Consider the following 27,064-nt stretch of genomic DNA (forward strand, 5'->3'; position numbering starts at 1 on the left):
TATACCAAAAAACCCAGAGATCTTCCTCCTAAGTAACATAAAAAACAAAGAATTTGGACTTGATTTGGATGGAGCACAAAAAAGATTTGTTAGGATAGCCCTAGCTGTAGCAAAAAAATGTATTATGTCAGCCTGGAAATTAGAAGATAACTTGAGAATACAACAATGGTATATAGAAATGAATAAATGTATTCCATTACAAAAAATAACATATAATTTAAGAAATAACATTACAATATTTGAACAAATATGGGAGCCATACATGAAACACAATAGAGTAAACCTACTGTGGACATCTACCACCTAAAATGACAGAAGGAGAAGGGAATGAAAAGAACTGACTCAGTGGAATTTCTTGTTTATTTTTATTGAGTGACAACATTGTTTGACGGGTTTAATGTATCTTATTTTCTGAACTTTAAATAAATGGGAGGGAGGGAGGGGAGGAGGGAAGGTAGGAGAAAACGACACTGTATATATTCAAGAAGGAAAATGTATGTATCTTGATCAATATGGTTTATAGTGTGAAAAATAAAAAAATGTTAAAAATAAAAATAAAGAACATCTCCGTCAGAGAGCAGCAGCGATTATCAAGTGCCCACCGCACCTGGCACACACTCTGTTCTCACTGCTGCCATCAGGAAAGAGGTATTGGTGCCACAAGACTCACACCACCAGGTTCAGGAACAGCTGCTCCCCCTCCACCATCAGACTCCTCAACAACAAACTCAATCAGGGACTCATTTGAGGACTTGTGCATTATACTGATATTTTTCCTCTCTGTATTCCAGTTTGTTTACATTCATTATTTATTTACACGTGCACGCTGTGTAGTTTTTTTTGCACTACCAATAAGTGGTAATTCTACCGCGCCCACATGATAAGGAATCTCAGGGTTGTGTGTGGTCAGATACCATACAGGCCGTTGTACAGGACGATCCCAAAACTTAAAATTTTCACCTTAAAATCAGATTGTCCTCAACTCCGGGTCTAGAATACTTATCCTGATGATGAAGTCTCCACCACCGTTGCCATCTTCCCGCTGGCTCCAACGCCATCGCACGCACGCCCCGATAGTTATTTTCGAAGTCTCAGTGCTCCCCCACCCCCGTGGCGTCCGTCCGCCCACTCCCACTGCTGTCAGCTCTGTACAGGCTTGAAATGGCCCATTCCAGGGAGCTAAAAGAAATCCACACGATGCTGGAGAAGCTCCACATATGCAGCATCGACTGCTGCTCTCGCCACTCCTCTCGAGCTGCCACGTTACTACACGAGTTGTCTGGTTTACTTTAAAATATCCAAATAAAATTAAAACCTTTAAATGATCACCTGTTACTAAATAGTCATTTGCTTTTGACAGCAGCCACTGGTTAGCAGTAAGTGCCAGATTTGAATGGGGTGCAGTGGGAATCGTTTTATTCAAAGCGTATTGCTCAAAACCACCATTTTAGGTGGAAATTCTGGGGTCGTCCTATACAACGGCATTTACTGTGTGATACTCTGACAATAAATCTGAAATCTGATCAAATTGAACAGGAAGTTATGGAGTCACCCCTGCGATATGCTTCACCTGGAAATGAATGGCAGTTATAACGGAGACTGGCCTTGCTGGAGGAAGGGCCTTACTGAAAACAGAGACTGAACCCCCCTCCCTCAGGTCTGTCTCTGATAGCGCCCAACGCCCTCCATTCCCAACACTGAGGGGGCAGCAGTGACTGCCGGGACTGAGGTGGATGCCGGAGAACAGGAGACAGCAGGGACAGACTGTGGTGGGGGAGGGGGGTTTGGGGAGGTGGGCAACAACGTTCAATTTCTTTCCGTCTCCCAGCACACTCAGAAGGTCTCATAGACGCATTCGTAAACTTCAGATCCGACCTCCGCGTGCTGGCCCTGCGTTGAGGAAGAGTGAGGTTAGAGAGCTGGCACATTCCCCCGTCCAGACCACATCCTGGTAAATCTCCTCCACACCCTCCCCAAAAGCTTCGACATCCTTCCTGTAATGAGGCATCCAGAACTGAATGCAATACAGGCAGTCCCCGGCTTAGGAACGAGATCCATTCCTAAGTCTGTCTTTCAATCAAATTTGTAGGCAAATTGGAACAGGTACATACAGTTCTTATTTAGTGTCAGTCAAATGTCTTGAAGCAGGTATCAAGGGAGGTTTGTACAGACCTTTTCTTGATCAGATTTATGCTTTGAAGGTAATGGTTACAAGGGTAAATAACCATGATCTGACTTAAAATGATGGACAGCGCTCTCCTTCTTCGAGCCGACGAACTGCTGAAGCCACGCATAATCTATTCATAAGGATGAGTTGTCCACAAGTTGGACGTTCGTAACCCGGGGACTGCCTATACTCCCAAGTGTGGTCGACCCACAGCTGCATCATCACCTCACTGCCCTCGGGAGTCTTCCTTCGGGAGGAGCTGCATTCAGTTCTCCCGCCTGTACGGTTAATGGGGCAGAAAACTTCAACACACCCCCTGCCCTGTCCCGAACTGCGGGCTGAGACCAGCCTGCCCTCTTCCTGCACTTTCCAGGGGATTTAACCCCTTACATCACTGTAGGTATTGTCCCTACTGCAGTGGGTCGAGTGAGAACACCTTACAGACACTGATCAATGAACAAAACAACCCAGATTGGACAGTGAGACGTGAGACCACCCAGATTGGACAGTGAGACCACCATTCGTAGTGGTTCTCAACCTTTTTTCCACTCACATATCACCTTAAGTAATACTTTACGGTTACCAAAGACTTTTTAAAACTTCTACGGGTGAACCGTGGAGAGCATTCTGGCTGGTGGCATCACTGCCTAGTACCGAGGTGCCATCCCTCAGGACAAGGATAAATCCAGAGGGTTGTGAACCCGGCCTGCAAAATCACAGGTATCAGACTTCACTCCATCGAAGACATCTACATGTGGCAGTGTCTTAAAATAGCAGCCTCTATCCCCAGCACCCAGGCTCTGCCCTCTTCACTCTGCTACCATTGGGAAAAGGTACAGGAGCCTGTAGGTGAGCACTCAGCTGCACAAGGACAGCTTCTTCCCCTCCGCCATCAGATTCCTGAATGATCAATGAACCAGAAAAAGTGAGTAGAATAGAGCTGGTCATGACAGAAATAGGGAAAAGATTAGAAAATGTGGAAGAATGAGAAACGGCTGTAGAAATGGAAGTGAATGACTTACGAAGAACATTGGAAGAAAGTGACAAAAAAGTTAAAGTCACAAGAGTTGTTACCTCAGAAGATGGATATAATGGAAAACTATAGTAGGCGAAACAACATAAAGATCGTGGGCCTAAAGGAAGATGAAGAAGGCACAAATTTGAAAGAATTTATAAAAGAATGGATCCCAAAGGTCCTGGGAATGCCAGAAATACAGGAAGGAATGGAAATAGAAAGGGCACACAGAACACTAGCCCCGAAACCAGAGACACAACAAAAACCAAGATCCATTTTAGTAAAATTTCTGAGATACATGACAAGAGAAAATATACTGGAGAGGGCAAGGAATAAAATGAGAGAAGACAAAAAAACCATTGGAATACAAGGGTCAAAAAATATTTTTTTACCCAGACATAAGTTTTGAACTCCCAAAGAAGAGGAAGTTGTTTAACACAGCAAAATCGATCCAATGGAAAAAAGGCTATAAATTTATGTTAAGATATCCAGCTGTGCTTAAAATATTTATCGTGGGGGAGCAAAACAGACTGTTCTCGGATCCGGAGAAAGCACGAGAATTTGCAGAGCGCCTGCAGGACAGAAGGAGAGATGAAGAGATGTAACAAGAACGAAGAACGACGACAAACTACATATAAAGATGTAAAAATAATGTATAAGTAAGAACTAAAGAAGGGAAAGAAAAGGGAAGGGGAGAAAAAAAGAGGGTGAGCTTTGTTAAATACGAAGATAAAAGTCATTTCTGGAGGGGGTTGGGTGGGAGAGAATAACAGTCACTGTGAAATGAGTTGGCGCTTGCAAGCGGGTTCACAGTCCAAATGGAAAGGGAAGTTGTGGTTGCCCGGCAAGGGGCAAGGGGCAACTCAGGAGGGGGACATTTGGGGTTAAGGGAATTTTAGATGTGGGAGTGGTTGAAGTATTTTATGTTTTAGAAATATTGTCATACATTGAGTTCAAAAAGGGAAAACAGAGATGAAAATGGGGAAAAGGGGAAAGGTGGTGGTGAGGAGGCGGAAATGAGGTGTAAATAGGATATGAGATGGCCATGTTGAACTATATGACTATAAATATTAATGGAATACATAACCAAATTAAATGGAAGAAGCTATTAAATTTACTGAAAAAAAGAAAAAATAGATATAGCATTTGTGCAGGAAACGCATCTAACTGAAGTGGAACATAAATTAAGGAGAGACTGGGGAGGTCACGTAGCGGCAGCATCATATAATTCAAAAGCCAGAGGTGTAGCTAAATTAATCAATAAAAATGTACCAATCAAAATAGAGGAGGAAATAATAGATCCAGCAGGGAGGTAATGATAAAGTGTCAGATAAATTCAGAATTCTGGAATTTGCTCATACATATGCACCTAATGAAGAGAATCAAAAGTTTATGCAAGATATTTTTTTTGAAGATTGTAGATACGCAGGGGAATATATTGATAGGAGGGGATTGTAACCTTAATTTGGATCCAAAGTTGGATTAAACTGGACAAAAGACTAGCCAAATTTATGGTTAAATCAATGCAGGAAATTAAACTTATGGATATATGGAGGAGGCAGCTCCCAAGGGAAAAGGAATACTCATATTTTTTGAGTAGACATAAAACATACTCAAGGATTGACCTGTTCCTGTTGTCAGCCCATATTCAAGGGAGAGTTAGGAAAACTGAATATAAAGCTAGATTGCTATCTGATCATTCACCCTGTTATTAGCAATAGAACTGGAGGACATCCCACCAAGAACATATAGATGGAGGTTAAACTTAGAGAATTTATTGAACGCCAAATTAAAATGTACTTTGAAATAAATACGGAATCAGTGAAAGACAAATTTATATTATGGGATGCAATGAAAGCCTTCATGAGAGGGTAGATAATAAGTTATGTAACTAAGATGAAAAAGGACTACAATCAGGAAATAGAACAGTTGAAAAGGGAGATAGTAAGTACAAAAAAAGAACTAGCAACAAGGGAAGATACAACAAAAAGAAGAGAATTGGTGGACAAAAAAATAAAATATGAAACATTACAAACGTATAAGGTTGAGAAGAACATAATGAAAATAAAGCAGAAGTATTATGAGCTAGGAGAAAAAACACACAAAATATTAGCCTGGCAACTTAGAAAAAGCTAAAAGAACTATATTGGCAACAATGAAAAAGGACAAACAAATTACATATAACCCAATGGAGGCTAATGAAAACTTTAAGGAATTCTATGAACAATTATACTGAACTGAGAATGAAGGGAAAGAAGACAAAATAGATGAGTTTTTAGCTAAAATGATCAATGAACTACAGACACTGCCTGACTTTGACTTTTCATGCACAATTTTTATTTATAGTTGTCAGATGGTTTATAGAAATGTTTGCACCGTGATGCAATGAATTTCGTGACTTGTTCACGATAATAAATTCTGACTAACCACAGATGAGGATGCCATGGGAGCTCTGTGGTTAGTAAGGGATCACTTATGTGAGTGGGGAAAAAATGGTTGAGAACCTCTGATCTAATGATACTGACCAGTCACTGAGACGACCCACCAGATGGTAACTGGGCAGTGAGACCACCCAATGGATTCCTTTAAGATGATGTGACCTTCCCACTGGGAACTGTGTGGCAATGAACCCACCCACCAGTCAGTAGAGCCCAGTTGGGTGCACATGCGACGGCCACCGGTGGCAGGTGATCTCTGGTTCACCAAGATGCCCAGGGAGAGGGGAGAAGATGGCGGCTGGGTTCACACTCACCTGGAGCGCATCTGGAGTCCTTCCCTCAATTTGGAGGGAGTTGTAGATGGAAGCCTGGGTCCTTTGCAGAGCCTGTGGAGAGAGTTGTGGGTGAAGAAACAGGTTTGAAGGGTCCCAAGAGAAACGAGGCTGAACGTTGGTTATTATTTACACACATAGGGGAGTCACAACAGGGGTAAAGGACACACACACACACACACACACACACACACACACCAGGTGTGTCTACACACACAACTGCTCGGAGATAGAAAGCTTTATAATCTCCTTACATACGACACCCGCCACTCCCTTGGTACAGTGCAGGCATGGCTTTTATCTAAACTAAACTAGGGACAGTGGTTTCTAGACACACAACAGGGCCGGATTAAGACCAACTGATGTCCTAAAAGCAGCCCATCAATGGTTCCCCCTCGACCCTTCCATTGTCTGACTGACAAGACTCAAGAAGTGCCAAATCTGGAATAAATTATTACAAATTCCATTTTCTTCCAGGACAAACCCCACAACAATATTAAATATAGGTATATTTGTTTCATTAATTGTGGCCCCCTAGTTCAGCTGCACCCTGGTAAATCTGCCTACTGGAAAAATCCCTGTGGTTCCCCCTTCCCTCCCTCGGTGCCCTGAGCACGGGCTTGATACCAACAACACTCCAGCGGTGCCCGTGAGCTCCCAACCTGGAATGGAGCTCGGGATGGTCTCGGAAGAGAAAGAGCTGATGGCTGACACATGTGGTGGTATTTATAGTGGCATCAGCTGGAGGGTCCAGCCCAGGTCTCGATACAGCAATTAAAGGGGGCCAATGGTCAGGTGGGCGCTGACCTGTGGGTGGGGCTTGACCTTGATTGGCAGGTGAGGTTCCCGATAGAGAGGTCACGTGGCCCTCTACGCTCCACAAGGACTTCAGAGCAGGGCACAAGGGGTGGTTAAGTGGTGGGGCAGAAGGGTGACGTGAAACTCGCAATAGACAGGGAGTGGCAGCAAGGACAGGAAATCTTCAGACACCGACACACTCCCTGGGACCCCCTGTAAACACTGACACTCTCCCCACCATGCCCTGTGAGCTTTCCCATCTCCGCGTGGGTTTCCTCTGAGATCTCCAGATTCCTCCTGAGTTTCAAAGACACTTGGGTTTGTTGGTTAATTGGTCACAGGGGTGTTGACTGTAGAAATTTATATTCTCAGTCTGAATCTCTGTTGCCCTCTCTGAACCCACACCCTGTTACCCTCTACAACACTTACAATCTTATACTCTCCATACAACACTCCTGTCTCTGTTCACTCCTGTGCCTCTTGTCTTTACATCACACATCCACTTCATCTCTTTACACATCACCCATCCTTTTTTCCTCTCCATGTAACACCAAGTCATCCTGTTACCCTTTCCTCTCCCAATATCTTTCACTGCATGCAAAATCCAACCCCCCCCATCCTTTTATTTCTACACTACAGTCGAAGTCCTTGATACCCTCATTAAGCCTGTTACTCTTACACAAAACTCAAATCGGTCAACCAGTTTACCTATCTCGGCTGCACCATTTCATCAGATGCAAGGATCGACAATGAGATAGACAACAGACTCGCCAAGGCAAATAGCGCTTTTGGAAGACGCTGGAAAAACAACCAACTGAAAAACCTCACAAAGATAAGCGTATACAGAGCCGTTGTCATACCCACACTCCTGTTCGGCTCCGAATCATGGGTCCTCTACCGGCATCACCTACGGCTCCTAGAACGCTTCCACCAGCGTTGTCTCCGCTCCATCCTTAACATTCATTGGAGCGACTTCATCCCTAACATCGAAGTACTCGAGATGGCAGAGGCCGACAGCATCGAATCCATGCTGCTGAAGATCCAACTGCGCTGGGTAGGTCACGACTCCAGAATGGAGGACCATCGCCTTCCCAAGATCGTGTTATATGGCGAGCTCTCCACTGGCCACCGTGACAGAGGTGCACCAAAGAAAAGGTACAAGGAATGCCTAAAGAAATCTCTTGGTGCCTGCCACATTGACCACCGCCAGTGGGCCTCAAACCGTGCATCTTGGCGCCTCACAGTTTGGCGGGCAGCAACCTCCTTTGAAGAAGACCGCAGAGCCCACCTCACTGACAAAAGGCAAAGGAGGAAAAACCCAACACCCAACCCCAACCAACCAATTTTCCCTTGCACCCTGCAACCGTGTCTGCCTGTCCCGCATCGGACTTGTCAGCCACAAACGAGCCTGCAGCTGACGTGGACTTTTACCCCCTCCATAAATCTTCGTCCGCGAAGCCAAGCCAAAGAGTCAAAGAAGAAGACAGTCGAAGTCCTTGATACCCTCATTAAGCCTGTTACTCTCTGTTTACATCATGCTGATTGTTTCCTGTGTGTTACTCCCTGACTCACTTTTCTGGTATCTACCCCACTCCCACACCGTGATTCAGCAACAATATTCCACACTTCTGTTGGTCTCTGTACCACGTTTCTCCAGTTCCTGGTGTGAGAGATGAGTAAAACTGATATAAAAATATGAAGATGAGGAAACTAGTATAGATATATGTAATAAATAAAGCCAGTATGAATAAGATAAGAAGATATTAGAATGTAGGAAGTAAAGTTAGTCTGAATAAGATAAGGGTCTTCTAGCCTTAGACAGAATTAGCAAGTTCTGCATGTAAGAAGTTAGTCAGCCCTGAGAGTCAGGAAGGTGTGAATAAGGACAATGACATGATGGGACATCGACAGGATACCCCCTGGTCCTCCAAGTTCACAGAAACAGCACAAAGGCAGACAGGATTGCCTAATGCCAAACTCATCCAGGAGGCAGAAGAATGTAAGGGGGAGGGTACTTCTATACTGAAATAAACTGTATAAAAGTTGGGTGAGCCCCAGTGTATGTGTGTATTCCCAGGGTAAGGGGAAGCACCCAACTTTGCATTGTTGTATAATAAATGTTCTTTGTTCTCAATTTTTGTCTCGAGCAATTTCTGTGAAGGTACTTCTGTTTCTAACACTGGTGTCGATCTTTCTGATCGCACTCCCACCCCCTGTAACACTCGACATGACACAAGCCATTCTCTGTTCCTTTTAATGAAATATTCTCAGTTTCTGTTACAATTCCATTTTTCTCTCTCTCCCTATTTCCCGCCTCACACTCTCTCTCTTCCTTTCCCTACCCCTCCCTCTCTGTCCCCTCTCATGCCCTCTCCCTCCTTCTCTTCCCCTCTCTGTCACACACACTCCTTCTCCCCATCCCCCTCTCTATCCCATTCTCGCTCCCCTTTCACACTTTCTCCCTCTCCCCCTCCCTCTTGCTCTGTCCCTCCCTCTCTCACTCCCTTTCTCTCCCATGCCCTCTCTCTCACTCCCTCCTTTGCTTTCCCTCTCCCCCCTCTGTCCCTCTCTCTCTCACTCCCTTTCTCTCTCTCCCCCTCTCCCCTCTCATTCTCTCTCCCACCCTTCTCTCCCCTCTCCCATGCCCTCTCCCCTCCCTCCTTTGATTTCTCTCTCTCCCCTCTCTCCCTCCCTCTCTCTCTTCCATTCTCGCCCTTCCCTATCCCCGTTTCCTACTCCTCCTCCTCTGTCTCTCACTCTCTCTCTCCCTTCCTCTGTTCACCCCGTCTCTCTCTCTCCCCACCCCCCCTTCTCTCTGCTGATTAATGATCAGTGCACTCACTGTGTATGTATTTTCATTTCCTGGTGACTCCACCACCAGCCTCCCCGTCCCAGCAGTGTTTGACTGTGTGAGGAAACAAAGAGATTAGTTAACCAAATCTTCAATCCAGTCATTTCTACGTCCACCATCCCAGCATCACAGATGTGACCAATCTCCCTGTTACCTGTCCCATTAAAAACTGACTGAGTCCAGAGCTCGGAGTGGTGAACAACTCCTGTCTAAATTGTAGCACCTCCCTCAATGACAAAATTCACGCCCCCCCCCCCCCCCCACCCCTGGATGGGTTGGTGACAGATTGGAACAGTAAATGTCCACACACACACACACACTGTTGAGCCACCTGCAGGGACATGACTACAAACTGTAACACCTCCCTCGAATATTAAATTCAAGCCATGACATGACTCTTTGGGAATATAATTACAAATTACAAATTTTAATTACAAAGACAAGCTCCTTAGATATCTCAATGATAACACTGGCCTCAGCACATTGGCGACGAGACTAACACCTTCCTTGGGTAGATCTGTAACACTCGCCCCAACCGTCAGAACATTAGAGATTGGATCTGACTGCAATGTTCCCTCAAACTGGCTCAAAGATTGTATCTGATCGGATATTTACCTTCCTCACCCCTCTCCCACCGATCCCCATGTCTTTTGACTTCCTGTCGTGCCTACAAGCCTTTCCCAGCCCTGCATGTGCTCAGTGACTCTACACATCCTTCTCTTCCATGTGTTCTGCGTTCTGTGCTCCATGTTCCATGGCAGAGGTTTATACAATGGGTAGTCAGAATCTTTTCTCCAATGTCACTCACAGGTGTTAGCGGAGACAACAGCAGCGAATAATTCATTTAATTTAGCCAATACAGCACGGTCATTGACCCCTCTGGCTCACGAGTCTGTACCGCCCAGTTACGCTGAACTACACGCCTGGTACATTTTGAAGGGTGGAGACACAGGGAGAATGTGCAAAATCCTTACAGTGTGAGATTTGAACATGGATCGCTAGAGCTGCGACAGCCCCTAACGTGCCACCCTTATGGTTACCGTGCCACTTCCAGAAAGATCCATGATACAAATCTGGTACAAGCAGGAGAGTTCAGGTTTATTATCATCTGGCTGTACATAGACAACCAGAGGAAACAGTGAATTTCCAGATCACGGTGCATACACAAAAACAGCACCTAATGATCACATTAATAACAAGGTAGATATTTTGGGGGTTACAGGTTCTTCAATTTCACAGCCTGGGGGAAGAAGCTATTTCCCAGCCTGGCCATCCTGATTTTGATGCTCCTGTACCTCCTTCCTGATGGTAGTGGATCAAAGAAGCTGGATGGAACGGGTTCTCGAGAATTCTTCGAGCCCTAGTTAGACGACACTCCCCAGTGAATGTGATCAACAGAGGAAAGAGATCTCCTTGGACGTTTTGATGATCCTCTGTATTACTTCTGGCCCAATGCTTTGTAGCTCCCATCCCACACAGGTCCGGACACTCTCAAATGTGCTCCTGGGTGATGTTGTCAGGACGTGAACCGGTAGCCTTGCCCTCCTTCGGGTGTGTAGGTCCCTCTGCACTTTCCTGACTAATGAAGAGGGATTGTGGGTCCAGGATAGATCGTCCAAGGAACGCTGTGCTCTCCGCTACGGAACCATTGATGTGTAGCTTTACATCAATGTAAATCCTGCAAGTGTATCCCCAAATGTGGAGAGATACAAATGCACAGTTCGTGTAATGATAGCGTAATGCTGTCACAGCGCCAGCGACTGGGGTTCGAATCCCGCGCTGTCTGTAGGAGTCTACACGTTCTCCCTGTGTCTGTGGGGGCTTCAGTTTCTTCCAAAAACGCACGTAGGTTGAGGTTGGCACGGGGGCTGATAGGGTTTGTTTCTGTGCTGGATGGCCAGATTAAAATTAAAATAGGGTCGAGGGTGAAAACACAAAAGTCTGCGGACTCTGTGTTTGCAGTAAAACCACAGAAATGCTGGAGAATCCCAGCCGGTCTGGCAGCATCTAGGAAAGCAAAGATCTTTTGGGCCTGACCCCCCCCCACTTCCTCAAGGTAAAAGCAGAATGAGCTAGAAGCAGGAAAGCTCAGAAAGTCTCCGAATTCAGACGGTGTGGCCGGGGGAGGAATCCAGACCAACACAATGGGACATAAGGGGAGGGAGAGACAGAGGCGACGGCGGGGGGGGGGGGGGGGGGCGGGTTAATGAAAGCCAGAGAAGTCGGTGTGAACACCATCTGGTTGGAGGGTGCCCAGATGGAGGTTGGGGTAGTCTCAGTCTGACAGTTCACAATACTATGGGCAGCAAGGGAATGGGACGGGGAATTGCGTGGATGGGTGGGCTCTGGGAGATCCTTGCTATTGCAATGTGTGGGATGTGGCTCTTGGAAAGGCATGTGGATTTAATCAGAAGAGAGGGTTTTAGGAATGAGGTGGGGAAAAGTTTGTGGAGGCTGTCACCGCATCGTGGGCTGAAGGGCCTGCACTGTGCTGAAATGTTCTAAGTTCCAGTCACTGTGCTGCTGGAGGTTGGAGACCTCACCTTTGGAACTCACCTGGTTCGTGGTCGATGGCCTGGGAAAATTCCTACTGAGGGGTTTCATCCAGTTCGGCTTCCACCGGGAGCAGGTCTGAAATATAAACCAAGGAGAAAGCACGGAGAATATTCTGGGCCATGGATGATATGAATGCTCGCAGCCTGTTTCTAACAACCAGAGGGCAGAGGTTTAGGGTGAGATGGGGCAATGTTTTCACTCAGATAGTGGCGGGGGCATGGAATGAGCTGTTGGAAGCTGTAGAAACAAGCAGAGGGACATTGCTCCATGGAAGCATGGGTTGGAATGGTACGGAGCAGTGTTTCTCAATCTTTCTGGGTCTAACGCCCACCTGGTTTCCATCCGAACGTGCCAGGGCCCACTAGTGGGAATGACTGAGCTCTGTAAGGAACACATCTTTATCTTATTTAAAGCATTATTCAAAGACCTGCATCAGGACCCACAGTGGTTCACTAGTTGAGAAACCCTGGTTTGGAGGGACATGGAACCTCTGTCAATGGAGCCTTGGCCCCTCCCTCACTGGCCCCTCTCTCACTGGCACCCTCCTCACCGGCCTCTGCTCCTGCTCCAGACGTGACTGACCTTGTTTTTGTGGAGGAGGGTGGCGGTAATGGTCAGGCTGTAGACCATCAGCAGCGAGCTGATCCCCTGCAGGACGTGTTCTGTCACTCTATAATTTGGATCTTGGGTTACTGCGACTGTAATGCAAGAACACTGCCGATATAGACAACCTGAAATACACACCTGGGTTGTTACATCTAGTGACAAACTCCACACGCCGTTCCCCCACACCAATTGGTAATTAAACCAAAATGTCCCACCCACACTGGTCCCACCTGCCTGCATTTGACCCCATATCCCTCTAAACTCATCCTATTCATGGATCTGTCCAAATGTCCCTGCCTCAACCACCTTCTCCGGCAGCCCGTTCCACACACCCACCACCCTCTGTGCAAAACAGTTACCCCTCAGGGACCTGTTAAATGTCCCTCCCCCAACCTTAAACCTGTGCCCTCTGGTTATTGATTCCCCTACTCCTGATTTTGTCCACCTCTGTGAGATCACCCCTCACCCTCCTGCGCTCCAAGGAATAAAACCCCTCCTTGCTCAACCTCTCCCTGTAGCTTCCAAGTCCTAGCAATAACCTTATAAATCTTCTCTGTGCTCTCTCCAGCTCCATGACACCGTTAGCTACAGCACAGAGAAAGGTACCATAGGAAACTATCCGGGACACATACTGGAAACATTTCACTTGGACTTGTTCAAAGTCCCTCCTCTGCTTTGTTCACACTGTGATGTCTTTGGATGTCTACTTGCCACCACCTCTTGGGAACACTTTTGAGCAGTGGGACCCCCCCCCCCCCCCCACAAGTTGCCTCTCTCTGTCCTGGGCCACTACTTACCCTTCACCTGCAACAAGGTTCCTGTCCCTTTGAAGGTTTTGGAGGGGTCATGTCCTTGGCAGTAATAAATCCCACTGTCGCTCATGTCCGTCACCGTCAGTCTCCAGGCCTTGTTCACCTTGGACATGAATCTGGAATCTTTCTTGCTCATCTGAATTATGATTTCCGGCGTTTCCTTGTACAGCGACATGATGACTGGGATGCCACTTTCCAGCGGGACTGATCTGTTGGTGCTCTTACATTTATACTCACACTGAATGCTGATGTCCTCGTTCACCACTCCCACCACAAGAAGCTGTTTCTGCGTGATTTTACAAGTTAGTTCCGTCTGAGCTGAAACAGACAAACAGTGAGAGAGAGATAGAGTCACAGAGAGACAGCAACACAGAGAGAGATAGGGGGGGGAGTCACGTGATGGAGTAGTGGCCGGACGGTGAACTCCAGCTCTCTCCAGAAAAGTCAGAAAAAACAAAGCAAAACACAAAGGCACAAAAATAAAAATCAAAGTAAAGTGAATATAAAGGTGGAAAGAAGAAGACGACGAAAAAAGAAAAGTCGAAACCAACGGTAAGAAGAGAGGAAGAGAAGACAACGGAAGATGAAGGAAAAGGCCTTACCTGTTCAAAGAGGCCCGCGGTGGAGAGAGAAACCCGCTCCCTCAGGTCGATAGAAAGTGGACTACAAAAAGGTAGTATGGACAAGAATTAATAAGGGAAGGAAAAGGAATAGAGGGAATAAGGAGGGAATTAAAAGAGTAACCTTTGTCACATATGAAAAGTGAAATCTTTTCTGGGGGGGGCTGGGTGGGGGGGTGTTACGGTCACTGCAAAATCAGCTGACGCTTGCGAGTGAATTCGCAAATCCAAATGGAGAGGGGAGATGTGGTTGTCCGACAAGGGATAAAGGACAACTCAGGAGGGGAAGGGGGGATTGGGGCTAAAGAAGTTTTAAATAGGAGAATAAGGAAAATGTTTGATGTTTTAGGAATGTTGTCTTATAAAGGATTCAAAACAAGAAAACAGAAATGGATAAGAAGGAAAGGTAATGATGGAGAAACGGAAAGGGAAGATAAACAAAGTATAAAATGGCTACATTGAACTATATGACTTTAAATATTAATAGAATACATAACCAAATTAAAAGGAAGAAACTGCTAAATTTACTGAAAAAAGAAAAAATTGATATAACATTTGTGCAAGAAACACATTTAACTGAATTGGCGCATAAGAAATTAAAGAGAGATTGGGTAGGACACGTAACAGCAGCATCGTATGATTCAAAAGCAAGAGGAGTAGCTATATTAATTAGTAAAAATGTGCCTTTTAAAATAGAAGAGGAAATAATAGATCCAGCAGGGAGATATGTAATGATAAAATGTCAGATATATTCGGAGTTTTGGAATCTACTCAATGTATATTCACCTAACGAAGAAGATCAAACATTTATGCAAGATATTTTTTTTAAGATAGCACACACGCAAGGGAACATACTAATAGGAGGGGATTTCAACCTTAATTTGGATTCAAACATGGATAAAACTGGGAAAAAAATTAACAGAAAGAACAAAGTAACCAAATTTATAATTAAATCGATGGAAGAAATGCAACTTTTGGATATATGGAGGAATCAACACCCAAAGGAAAAGGAATATTCATATTACTCGGCTAGACATAAAACATACTCAAGAATAGACCTATTTTTGTTATCAGCTCGTATGCAATATAGAGTAAGAAAAACAGAATATAAAGCTAGAATATTATCGGACCGCTCACACCTGATATTGACAATAGAGTTAGAGGACATCCCTCCAAGAATGTATAGATGGAGATTAAACTCCATGCTACTTAAAAGGCAGGATTTTAGAGAATTTATTGAAAAACAAATTAAAATGTATTTTGAAATAAATACGGAATCAGTGGAAGATAAGTTTATACTATGGGATGCAATGAAAGCATTCATTAGAGGGCAAATAATAAGTTATGTAACCAAGATGAAGAAGGACTATAATCAGGAAACAGAGCAGTTGGAAAGGGAAATAGTAAATATAGAAAAAGAATTAGTAATGAAGGAAGATACAACTAAAAGAAGAGAATTGGCAGATAAAAAAATAAAATATGAAACACTACAAACATATCAGGTGGAGAAAAATATAATGAAGACAAAACAGAAATATTATGAACTAGGTGAAAAAACGCACAAAATCCTAGCATGGCAGCTTAAGGCAGAACAAGCTAAGAAAATGGTATTGGCATCAAGCAAAAAAGATTAAAAAATTACATATAATCCAAAAGAAATTAAGGAAAACTTTAGAGAATTCTATGAACAATTATACCGAACTGAAAACGAAGGGAAAGAAGGGAAAATAGATGAATTTCTAACTAAAATTGAACTACCAAAACTACAAATAGAGGAACAAAATAAATTAACAGAGCCATTTGGAATAGTAGAAATACAAGAGATAATAAAAAAATTACCAAATAATAAGACACCAGGAGAGGATGGATTCCCACTAGAATTCTATAAAACATTTAAAGACTTATTAATTCCGCCCCTCCTGGAAGTAATCAACCAGATTGATAAAACGCAAAGCTTACCAGATTCATGTAAAACAGTAATACTAAAGCAAGGGAAAGATCCACTCACACCAGCGTCATATAGACCAATATCTTTACTTAACACAGATTATAAGATAATAGCTAAATTATTAGCAAACAGATTAGCAGAGTGTGTACCGAAAATGGTAAATCTAGACCAAACTGGATTTATCAAAAAAAGATGCACAACAGACAATATTTGTAAATTTATTAACTTAATTCATGCAGTAGAAGGGAATAAAGCACCAACAGTAGTAGTTGCTTTAGACGCAGAGAAGGCCTTTGACAGAGTAGAATGGAATTATTTGTTCAATGTATTGCAAAAATTCAGTTTACCGGAGAAGTATATTAATTGGATTAAAGCATTATATAAGGGACCATTAGCGAAAGTGACAGTAAATGGACATGTATCAAAGCAATTTAACTTAAGCAGGTCAACACGACAGGGATGCCCACTATCACCTTTATTGTTTGCGTTAGCTATAGAACCACTAGCAGAATTGATAAGAACAGAAAATAATATAAAAGGGATAAAAATAAAAGACAAGGAATATAAAATCAGTTTATTTGCGGATGATGTTATAGTATACTTAACAGAACCAGAACTATCAATAAAAGAATTATATAAGAAATTGAAGGAATATGGAGAAGTGTCGGGTTACAAGATCAACGTAAATAAAAGTGAAGCAATGCCTATGAATGATGCGGATTTCTCAAAATTTAAGAATGAATCACCATTTAGATGGCAAATGCAAGCAATAAGATACTTAGGTGTACAAATAAACAAAAATCTCGGCCAACTATATAAACTCAATTATTATCCACTAATGAAAAAATTACAGGACGATTTAGAGCATTGGAAAAATTTACCACTAACACTAATAGGAAGGATAAACTGTATTAAAATGAACATTTTTCCAAGGATATTATACTTATTTCAGGCATTGCCAATACAACTGACGGAAAAATTCTTCAAAGAGTTAAAGAAAATAATAAGGAAATTTTTATGGAGAGGGGGGAAACCGAGGATAGCACTAGATAAATTAACAGAATGGTATAAACAAGGAGGCTTACAATTGCCAAACTTTAAAAATTATTATAGAGCCGCACAATTAAGATACCTATCAGATTTTTATCAAACAAGGGAAAAACCAGACTGGACGAGATTAGAATTAGATAAAATAGGGGAAAAGATACCTGAACACATATTATATAAATGGGATGAAAAATTGGTACAACATAGAACTTCTCCAGTATTACATCATCTCCTCAATATTTGGAAGAAGATTCATGTAGAAAGAAATAAAACAAATTATCAATTACCAAAACTAATATTGACGCAAAACAAGTTACTCCCTTTTACAATAGATAACCTTTCCTTTAGAGAATGGGAAAAAAAAGGGATTAAAAGAATAGAAAATTGTTTTTCAGGAAGTAGATTCTTATCCTTTGAACAAATGAGAGATAAGTACAATATAACTGGAGATACAGCGCTGGCATATTACCAACTGAGATCCTACTTGAAGGATAAATTAGGAAGCAATTTGAGTTTGCCAGAGGGAAGTAACCTTGAATATGTGATTACAGATACAATGTTAATCAAAAGATTTATAACAAATATGTATATTAAACTGCAAGAAAAGGAGAATGAGGAAACAAATGGTAAAACTAAACAAAAATGGGAACAAGATTTAAATATAAAGATAAAAAAGGAAACATGGGAGAAATTATGTTCTGGATCGATGAGAAATACAATAAATACGAGGCTATGTATGATGCAATATAACTGGTTACACAGACTATACATTACACCTCAAAAGTTAAATAAATGGGACCCAACAGTATCTGATAGATGTTTTCGATGTAAAAAAGAAATGGGAACAACAATTCATGCAATCTGGACATGTGAGAGAGTAGAAAAATTTTGGGAAGATCTAAATCAGATATTAAATAAAATAACAGAAAACAATATACCAAAGAATCCAGAGATCTTTCTCCTAAGTAACATAAAAAACAAAGAATTTGGAATTGATTTGGAGGATGCACAAAAAAAGATTTGTTAAGATAGCTCTAGCCGTAGCAAAAAAATGTATTATGTCAACCTGGAAATTGGAAGATAATCTGAAAATACAACAATGGTATATAGAAATGAATAAATGTATTCCATTAGAAAAAATAACATATAGTTTAAGAAATAATATTGAAATATTCGAACAAATATGGGAGCCTTACATTAAATACAATAGCGAAAACCTACCGGGGACAATCATTACCTAAGTTGATGGAAGGAGAAGAAAAGAAAAGAATGGACTCAGTAGAATTTCTGGTGTATTTTTGTTGAATGACAACATTGTCTGACTGGTTTAATGTAACCTAGATTGTATACCTAAAATGGATGGGGGTGGGGGTGGGGGGGTGGCGTGGGAGGAGGGAGGGCGGGGGGAAGAAAAAGTCACTGTATATGTGTGAAAAAGAAAAAGTGTGTATCATGGCTAATGTGATTTATGGTGTGAAAAATAAAAAATTTAAAAAAAAACACTAATAGGAAGGATAAACTGTATTAAAATGAACATTTTTCCAAGGATATTATACCTATTTCAGGCATTGCCAATACAACTGACAGAGAAATTCTTCAAGGAGTTAAAGAAAATAATAAGGAAATTTTTATGGAAAGGAGGGAAACCGAGGATAGCACTAGATAAATTAACAGAATGGTATAAACAAGGAGGCTTACAACTGCCAAACTTTAAAAATTATTATAGAGCCGCACAATTAAGATACCTATCAGATTTTTATCAAACAAGGGAAAAGCCAGATTGGACCAGATTAGAATTAGATAAAATAGGGGAAAAGACACCTGAACACATATTATATAAATGGGATGAATAATTGGTACAACATAGAAGTTCTTCAGTATTACATCATCTACTCAATATTTGGAAGAAGATTCATGTAGAAAGAAATAAAACAAATTATCAATTACCAAAACTAATATTGACGCAAAACAAGTTACTCCCTTTTACAATAGATAACCTTTCCTTTAGAGAATGGGAGAAAAAAGGGATTAAAAGAATAGAAAATTGTTTTTCAGGAAATAGATTATTATCCTTTGAACAAATGAAAGATAAATACAGTATAACTCAAGATACAGCACTGGCATAATACCAATTGAGATCCTACTTGAAGGATAAATTAGGAAGCAGTTTGAGTTTGCCAGAGGGAAGTAACTTTGAATATGTGATTACAGATACAATGATAATCAAAAGATTTATAACAAATATGTATATTAAACTGCAAGAAAAGGAGAAATAGGAAACAAATGGTAAAACTAAACAAAAATGGGAACAGGATTTAAATATAAAGATAAAAAAGGAAACATGGGAGAAATTATGTTCTGGAACGATGAGAAATACAATAAATACGAGGTTATGTATGATACAATATAACTGGATACACAGGCTATACATTACACCTCAAAAGTTAAATAAATGGGACCCAACAGTATCTGATAGATGTTTTCGATGTAAAAAAGAAATGGGAACAACAATTCATGCAATCTGGGCATGTGAGAAAGTAGAAAAATTTTGGGAAGATCTCAATCAGATATTAAATAAAATAACAGAAAACAATATACCAAAGAATCCAGAGATCTTTCTCCTAAGTAACATAAAAAACAAAGAATTTGGAATTGATTTGGAGGATGCACAAAAAAGATTTGTTAAGATAGCTCTAGCCGTAGCAAAAAAATGTATTATGTCAACCTGGAAATTGGAAGATAATCTGAAAATACAACAATGGTATATAGAAATGAATAAATGTATTCCATTAGAAAAAATAACATATAGTTTAAGAAATAATATTGAAATATTCGAACAAATATGGGAGCCTTATATTAAACACAATAGCGAAAACCTACCGGGGACAATCACTACCTAAGTTAATGGAAGGAAAAGGAAATGAAAAGAATGGACTCAGTGGAATTTCTGGTGTATTTTTATTGAATGACAACATTGTCTGACTGGTTTAATGTATCCTAGATTTTATACCTTATATGGACAGGAGGGGGGAGGTGGGGAGGGTGGGAGGAGAGGAGGGGGGGGGGGAGAAAATGACATTGTATATGTGTGAAAAGGAAAAAATGTGTATCATGGTTAATGTGATTTATGGTGTGAAAAATAAAAAATTATAATAAAAAAAAAACACAGAGAGAGATACAGAGACACAGAGAGACATCAACACAGAGAGAGATACAGAGACACAGAGAGACATCAACACAGAGAGATACAGAGACACAGAGAGACATCAACACAGAGAGATACAGAGACACAGAGAGACATCAACACAGAGAGATACAGAGACACAGAGAGACATCAACACAGAGAGATACAGAGACACAGAGAGACATCAACACAGAGAGAGATACAGAGAGACAGAGAGACATCAACACAGAGAGATACAGAGACACAGAGAGACATCAACACAGAGAGATACAGAGACACAGAGAGACATCAACACAGAGAGATACAGAGACACAGAGAGACATCAACACAGAGTGAGATACAGAGACACAGAGAGACATCAACACAGAGAGATACAGAGACACAGAGAGACATCAACACAGAGAGATAGAGACACGGAGAGACATCAACACAGAGAGATAGAGACATGGAAGGAGGCTGTGGGAGATCTGGAGGTGAATCTACGGTGACTGAAGCGACTCTCTTGCTTCTCTTTCTCTCTGACAGTAAAGGGGGCCCATCAATTTCTTCTGATAGTAAATTTTTGTCTGCCTTATGGTAGACTAAAGGAAATTTTGGGTAATATCACATTTTTGGTTTTTGTATAATAATAAAATAATCTTGAACTGAATCATTTAAAACCATCGGGAAACTGAACTCCAGATCCAAACCTCCGACAAGTCAAGGAAGCCTTCAGCGCCCAAGGCCTTTGGGTGTCCTTCTTTCCTTCAGCACCCACTCAAACCCCGGTCCCGATGCCTGGTTCCCATGAGTCAGACTCCTGCAGCCTTTCTCATAATCCTCCACTTCCATTTGCTCCTCCTCCCCCCTGCGCAGAGTACCCCGGCGTGACCTCCTCCCGAGGTGTGGAATCACCCTGGCTGGCCCTGTCAGGGTTGGGACCTCCCCCCGCACCCCACTCCGAGAGCTGCATTATCTCCTGATGAACGGCAGCCAGGCGTGGGACTTCAAACAGCACAGCCCAGGCTCCTCGGCCCAGTTTGATAGGGAGCCAGGACTGGAGACCGCAGGGTATAAAGGTCGATCCTGGGGACATGTTAACTCTCTGATATCTTGTCTTAGATGAATGCGGTGGAGAGAGGATTCACAGGATGCTTGTCACCCCTTCCATCATCTAGGGATTGGTGGCCCCTCTGAACTGTGTCAAATGCAGGAGTAAAACACGAATGTCTGCAGACACCGTGATTGAAGTAAAAACACAAGGCTGGAGAAACTCAGCAGGTCAAACTGCATTGGAAGGAATTAAAGGGCCACCAATATGTTGGCCCCTTCGTCAGCTACAAACAAAACAGACAGGTGTCTGAATATATAGGAGGGGGGGGCTGTGTGTGGGGGGAAAAGATAAAAATGCTGAGGTGAGGGGGGGGGGTAGAGGGTAGCTCTCTGAACAGAGAGAAAAGGGGGCAGTAAGCTGGACACCTGAGATAAGATAGAGGGAGAGGGTAGCTCTGAATGGAACAGGGGTAGGAAGCTGAAGAAAAGGGGGACAAGAGGGAATTGGAGAGGAGGTTAATGGAAACAAGAGGTCAATGTTAGTTCCCCGTCAGGTTGGAGAGTGACTAGATGGAGTAAAAAGAGTTGTCCCTCCAATGTGCATGAGGCCTTGGGCAGACATGCCCGTGTGGGAATGGGGTGTGGAATTGAAGAGGTTGGCCACTGGGAGGACCCCACTGTTTTAGCAGATACAGTGAAGAAGCTCAATGAAGTGATTCCCCAGTTTGTGTCCTGCCTCTCTGATGTAGAGAAGGCCACATCGGGAGCACCAGATGCAGTAAATAACCCCACTGATTCAGAAGCGGTGTGGGAAAGGAACCGTGCTGTACATTTGATCCAGTCCAACTCAGGTTTAGGTGGTGGGCATGGCTTTGGGCCCGCTCTTACCATCTCCTCCCACCACAGCTTCCCAGATCCTCTGTGTGCCTGAGGTCCCTAAACCCCACCAACATCCACCCTACCTCCAGATCTCAGTGAAGTAGCACCTCGCAACCGGTTCCTTTCCATCTCCATAGAACCCTGAGGAATGCTCTTGTCATCTCTCCCTTCCTTCAGCCCCAGGGTCAATGCTCCACTACAGGAGGCTGCCAGCGTCCCCCCCCCCCCAGCCCAAAGTCTAGATATCCCACCCCAAGCGTCCTCACCTCCCTCCTACCCACACCCATGTGGCCTGTCAGCAGACACTATTCTCTAGCATTAAGGTCGAGTTCTCTCCCCAGCACAGCAGATTCCCGACAGTGGTTCCTCACACTGCGCTCTTCCAAGGATGGATCCTACCATGCTGGAAGTGAAGAATGAGGACGATGAGGATTCTCCCAGTCGGAGACATTCTTCCGCCTCTGCCCTCTCTCCGTCGGAAGCCTGAAGGAGGAAGCCTGTCAATCTGTATGGAGTTCCTCTTTGGGTTCTGGGTTACAAAAGTCCCAGCTGAAATTGTCATGTGACACAACAGGGAACTTGTTTCTGGTCACAAGCCAATGATGCCAACTCTCCCCAGTGCTTCCTGTAATGGAAACTGGTGTGGGAGGCGGAATATGGTGAGGGAGGAGGGGTGCAAAGCCTGGCATCTTCTCTGCCCAGCCCCCAGGGGATTTGAGTGTTCTGCGTGATGGTCAGTCAGTCGCTGGAAGGGTCTTCCATCGGCACCGCCAGCATTTTCTCGAATAGGAGCGTGGATTGGCGTTCACACAAGGAGCAGCAGTCAGCTATCCGGCCCGTCGAGCCTGCTGTCTCTCAGTAAGATCATGGCTGATCTGGCCATGGACTCAGCTCCACCTGCCTGTATACTCCCCATAACTCCCTTCTGTGTAAAAATCCGTCCAACACTCTCTTAAATACATTTAACGAGGCAGCCTCTGCTGCTCCCTCCCTTCCTTCCACTGATTCATCCCTCCCCTCGGGAAAAGCAGTTCCTCACCTCCGTCCTAAATCTACTGCCCTGAATCTTGAGACTATGCCCCCAAGTTCCAGGCTCCTTCCAGTGGAAACAACCTCCCTGCTTCTATCTTACTTACCCCTTCCATAATTTTATGCTTCTATTAGATTCCCTCTCATTCTTCTGAATTCCAGTGAGTCCAGTCCATTTAATTCACTAACCCCCTCATCTCCAGAACCAACCTGATGAACCTCCTCTGCACCGCCACACCCTATAGACCTTTGGGTCGAGGTTTGAATTGGCCTTCTTTCGAGCTCTTAACAGATTCATTGGACAACGCTGCGTTACCACTACATCCACAATCCATGGAGTGTTTCCACCACAGTTGAAGGCTGCATTAATGGAAGGGGAGACACGGTTCTCCTTGGTGGGTACACAGCTGTAAGAGAGGACACTGGGTGTTTGTGGCTGCGGAGTTGGTGTATGGAACCACACTAACTCTACCCGCTGAACTTGGAATTCCACTGTCTGAAATTATGTCCATCTTCTTTGGGAGAATTTGTGGGAAGTTTGAGACAAACTCCTTCCCGACATTGTGGGTCATGATGCGGTTCGCCGGCCAACGGTTTCTATGAGGTCATGGAACGACATCCTAAGTATTTGATGACCTGGATGAATGGTAATGATGACTCTGTTTCCATCAACCAATTAAAGCCTGTGTGTATCGATGGCCCAGTCACTTTGGCACTGCCAACACCAGGGAGCCTGCCTGGCAATACCAGACCAGATCCGTCTGCCCACCAGACCGTTCTGTAGCAGGGGCAGATCCAGCCAGTCACCTCGACACAGGACTCGGAGGTTGGGGGGTGGGGAGGCTGTCGCTCAAATACCAGATGGTGATGCAATCAGTCAGAATACTCTCCACTGTTGCAAGTCTTTGGTGACATCCCAAATCTCCTCACGAACTTTTACCACTGGCCAGCCTTCTTCATGATTGCATCGACATGGAGGTCCCAGGACAGATCTTCAGAGATGTTGACACCCAGGAATTTGAAGTTCTTGACCCCTCAATGAGGACTGGGTCGTGTTCTCTTGGCTTCCCCCTTGAAGTCTGCAATCAGCTCCTTTTGTTAAAACATCATTCAACCAGCTGATCTCCCTCCTGTTCGCTTCCTCATTGTTGTCTGTGATTCTGCCCATAATTGTGGTGCCATCGGCAAACTTGTAGACAGTATTTAAATTGTGCCTGGCCACTCAGTGATGGGTGTGGACCTGGGGCCCTGAATGGTGATTAGGGAGGAAGTGTGGGCACAAGTGGAGCATCTTCTGCTGTCACAGGGGTAGGTGCCAAAGTGTTTAATGGTGAAGAGGGAGAGGCAGATGAGGGAGTCATGAAAGGTGGAGAGGGGAATATGTGTCTGGAGGCAGGATCATACAGTAGGAGGTGGAAATGGTAGAGGAAGATGTGTTAGATGCAGAGGCTGGTGGGGTGGTAGGTAAGGACAAGGGGGATCCTGTCCTTGTTGCATCTAGGGGCAGAGGGGGCCAGGGCAGATGTGTGGAAAATGGTGGCTCTCCGGGTGAGGGCCAAGTCGATCATGGTAGAGGGGAAGGCACTCCCTGATGATCTGGCATGGATGTCCTCATACGGGGAGCAAAACCAAGGAGGTGATTGTGGGCTTCAGGAGGGAGTCAGGGGAACAGTCGTGGACAGGGTCAAGAACTTCAAATTCCTGGGTGCCAACATCTCTGAGGATCTGTCCTGGAACCTCCAAGCTGATGCAATCATAAAGGCTCAACAGCAGCCTTCGTGAGACGTCTGAGCAGATTCAGTGAGTCACCAAAAACTCTCAAACGTGGAGAGCACTCTGCCAACTCTAGGACAAGAATAAACTCCAGAGGGTTGTTAACTCGGCCTGTGGCATCACAGGCACCAGACTTCACTCCATCAAGGACATCTACATAAAGCAGCCTTCTCCAGTTCCAAAGACCCCCACCAGCCAGGTCATGCCCTCTTCACTCTGCTACCATCAGGAAAAAGGTACAGAAGCCTAGAAAACGAACAATGAACCAAACACACTGTCTTCTTGTTGTGTACTATTATTTTTATACAGTAATGTTGTACGGTGGTTATAATATGAACGTTTTCTCTGTGACGCTGCTGCCACAAGACACCGAATTTCATGACTTGTTCATGACAATAAACTCTGATATGGAAGGGAGATGAAAGAGTTGAAAGGAATGGAATCCTTATAGGGGATAGGGTGTGAAGAGGCACCTACTCTGTGACCACAGGAAATGCTCTGCTTGTGCATTAATGTCTACTTCTCTGGTTCCCTCCCCCCACTTCTTTCCCTATGTCCCCTTTCCTCTAGCTGTTCATCTCTTCCCTTTTTCCTTTCAGAGACAAAAACTACACCCCCTTCTCCAGTCAATTCTCCCCTCTCCTGTCCAATAAACATCCTTTGGTATGTTGGACTGGACTCCTCCCCTCCCATTCTTCCCTTTTCCCCAGCCTTTTAATACAGATGCCTGTCTGCTTTTCACTCACACCTTGAAGAAGGGCTCAGGCTTGAAATGTTGGTCATGTATCTTTACCTCCTACAGACACTGAGACCTGCTGAGTTCCTCTAGACTTTCATGTTTCAGAATTGTACAGAATGCAAGAAAATCAGGTCTTCTGGATGTCCTGAGTAGTTAGGGTTAGGGGAGAATGCTGTACGTCCCCGATCCAAACCTTTAATAAAACTTGCGAACAGTTGGGTCAATACCTGCCACCACAGATATCCCTATTCCCTTCGTAAAACACGAATGTCTGCAGACACCGTGGTTGAAGTAAAACCACAACATTGGCAAAACTCTTGTAAGTTATGTAGCAAGATATATAAACCAACGTTTCAGGCTTGAGTCCTTCATCAAGGTACAAGCAAAAGATCACCAGGTGCATTCAACAGAATTGTTAAGGGGAGGAGCACAGTCCCACAGGCAGGAGGTAATAGGTCAACAAAGGAGGGAGGGCACACCAGCAAGCAGCTTGGTGAATGGAGAGGGAAGTGGGTGCAGAGATGGAGGGGAGAGAGGGACAGGGAGAGAGTGGAGTTGATGTTAATGCCATCCAATTGGAGAGAGCCCAGATGGAAAATCTATTCTCGGTCTCCTGACCCTCAGCCAGTTATCAGTCCATCCCTGCCCGCACGCCAATTGGCCCTGTGGACCTTTATCTGAGGCTTTACGAAAACACAGGCTGACATCCATGCCATTCCATCATCTATGGAATTTTGCAAAGTCACACCGTTCCCATGACAATCTCCTTCAGTACTCCGCAATACACATTATCAGGCCCTGGAGATCGATTAGCTTTTACTGCCATTATTTTTTTTCCAGCTCTTTTGTGTAATTGATTGCTTTTAGTTCTTCCCTTACATTGGACTCTTGGGCCTTCTATCTTCTTTCATAAAGGCAGACAACACTATTTGTTTAACTGTCTTTGTTGCAAATTACTAAATTTTAATTTAAAAAATTTTTTAAAGACACACAGCATATGGTAACAGACCCTTCCGGCCCATAAGCCCATGTTGCCCAATTTACAACCCCAGTACATTTTGAAGGGTGGGAGGAAACCCACGCAGACACGGGGAGAATGACCAAACTCCTTACAGACAGCGCGGAGTTTGAACCCTGATCCAGATTGCTGGCGCTGTAACTGCTTTGCATTCACCACTACGCCAACTGGTGTCCTAACTGCGAGGGACCAATATTTGCCGAAACAAATTTTTTCATGT

General features: G+C 43.7%; 1 protein-coding gene across 1 annotated transcript; it reads right to left on the reverse strand.

Moving 5' to 3' along the window:
* Positions 1-749: 749 nt before the first annotated feature.
* LOC138748841 (NFAT activation molecule 1-like) lies at positions 750-22,810 on the reverse strand. Its single transcript, XM_069909654.1, has 7 exons — positions 22,685-22,810; positions 13,561-13,893; positions 12,740-12,855; positions 12,158-12,232; positions 9,593-9,655; positions 5,935-6,006; positions 750-1,890 (listed from the first exon to the last, which is right to left on the reverse strand). The coding sequence occupies exons 1-7, from the start codon at positions 22,734-22,736 to the stop codon at positions 1,834-1,836; spliced, it is 768 nt and encodes a 255-aa protein (XP_069765755.1). The 5' UTR covers positions 22,737-22,810; the 3' UTR covers positions 750-1,833.
* Between the last annotated feature and the right edge of the window lie 4,254 nt (positions 22,811-27,064).

The sequence above is a fragment of the Narcine bancroftii genome, chromosome 13 (assembly GCF_036971445.1).
Source record: "Narcine bancroftii isolate sNarBan1 chromosome 13, sNarBan1.hap1, whole genome shotgun sequence".
Lineage (NCBI taxonomy): Eukaryota > Metazoa > Chordata > Chondrichthyes > Torpediniformes > Narcinidae > Narcine > Narcine bancroftii.

What these genes read in the sequence shown, in the direction of transcription:
- LOC138748841 (XM_069909654.1), bottom strand. Translation starts at nt 22,736, where the DNA reads ATGTCTCCGACTGGGAGAATCCTCATCGTCCTCATTCTTCACTTCCAG. An exon ending in AACCTTGTTGCAGGTGAAGG is followed by an intron (nt 12,856 to 13,560) that starts GTAAGTAGTGGC and finishes CTTGCATTACAG; the next exon opens with TCGCAGTAACCCAAGATCCA. An exon ending in GAAATGAAAATACATACACA is followed by an intron (nt 6,007 to 9,592) that starts GTGAGTGCACTG and finishes CTCTCTCCACAG; the next exon opens with GCTCTGCAAAGGACCCAGGC.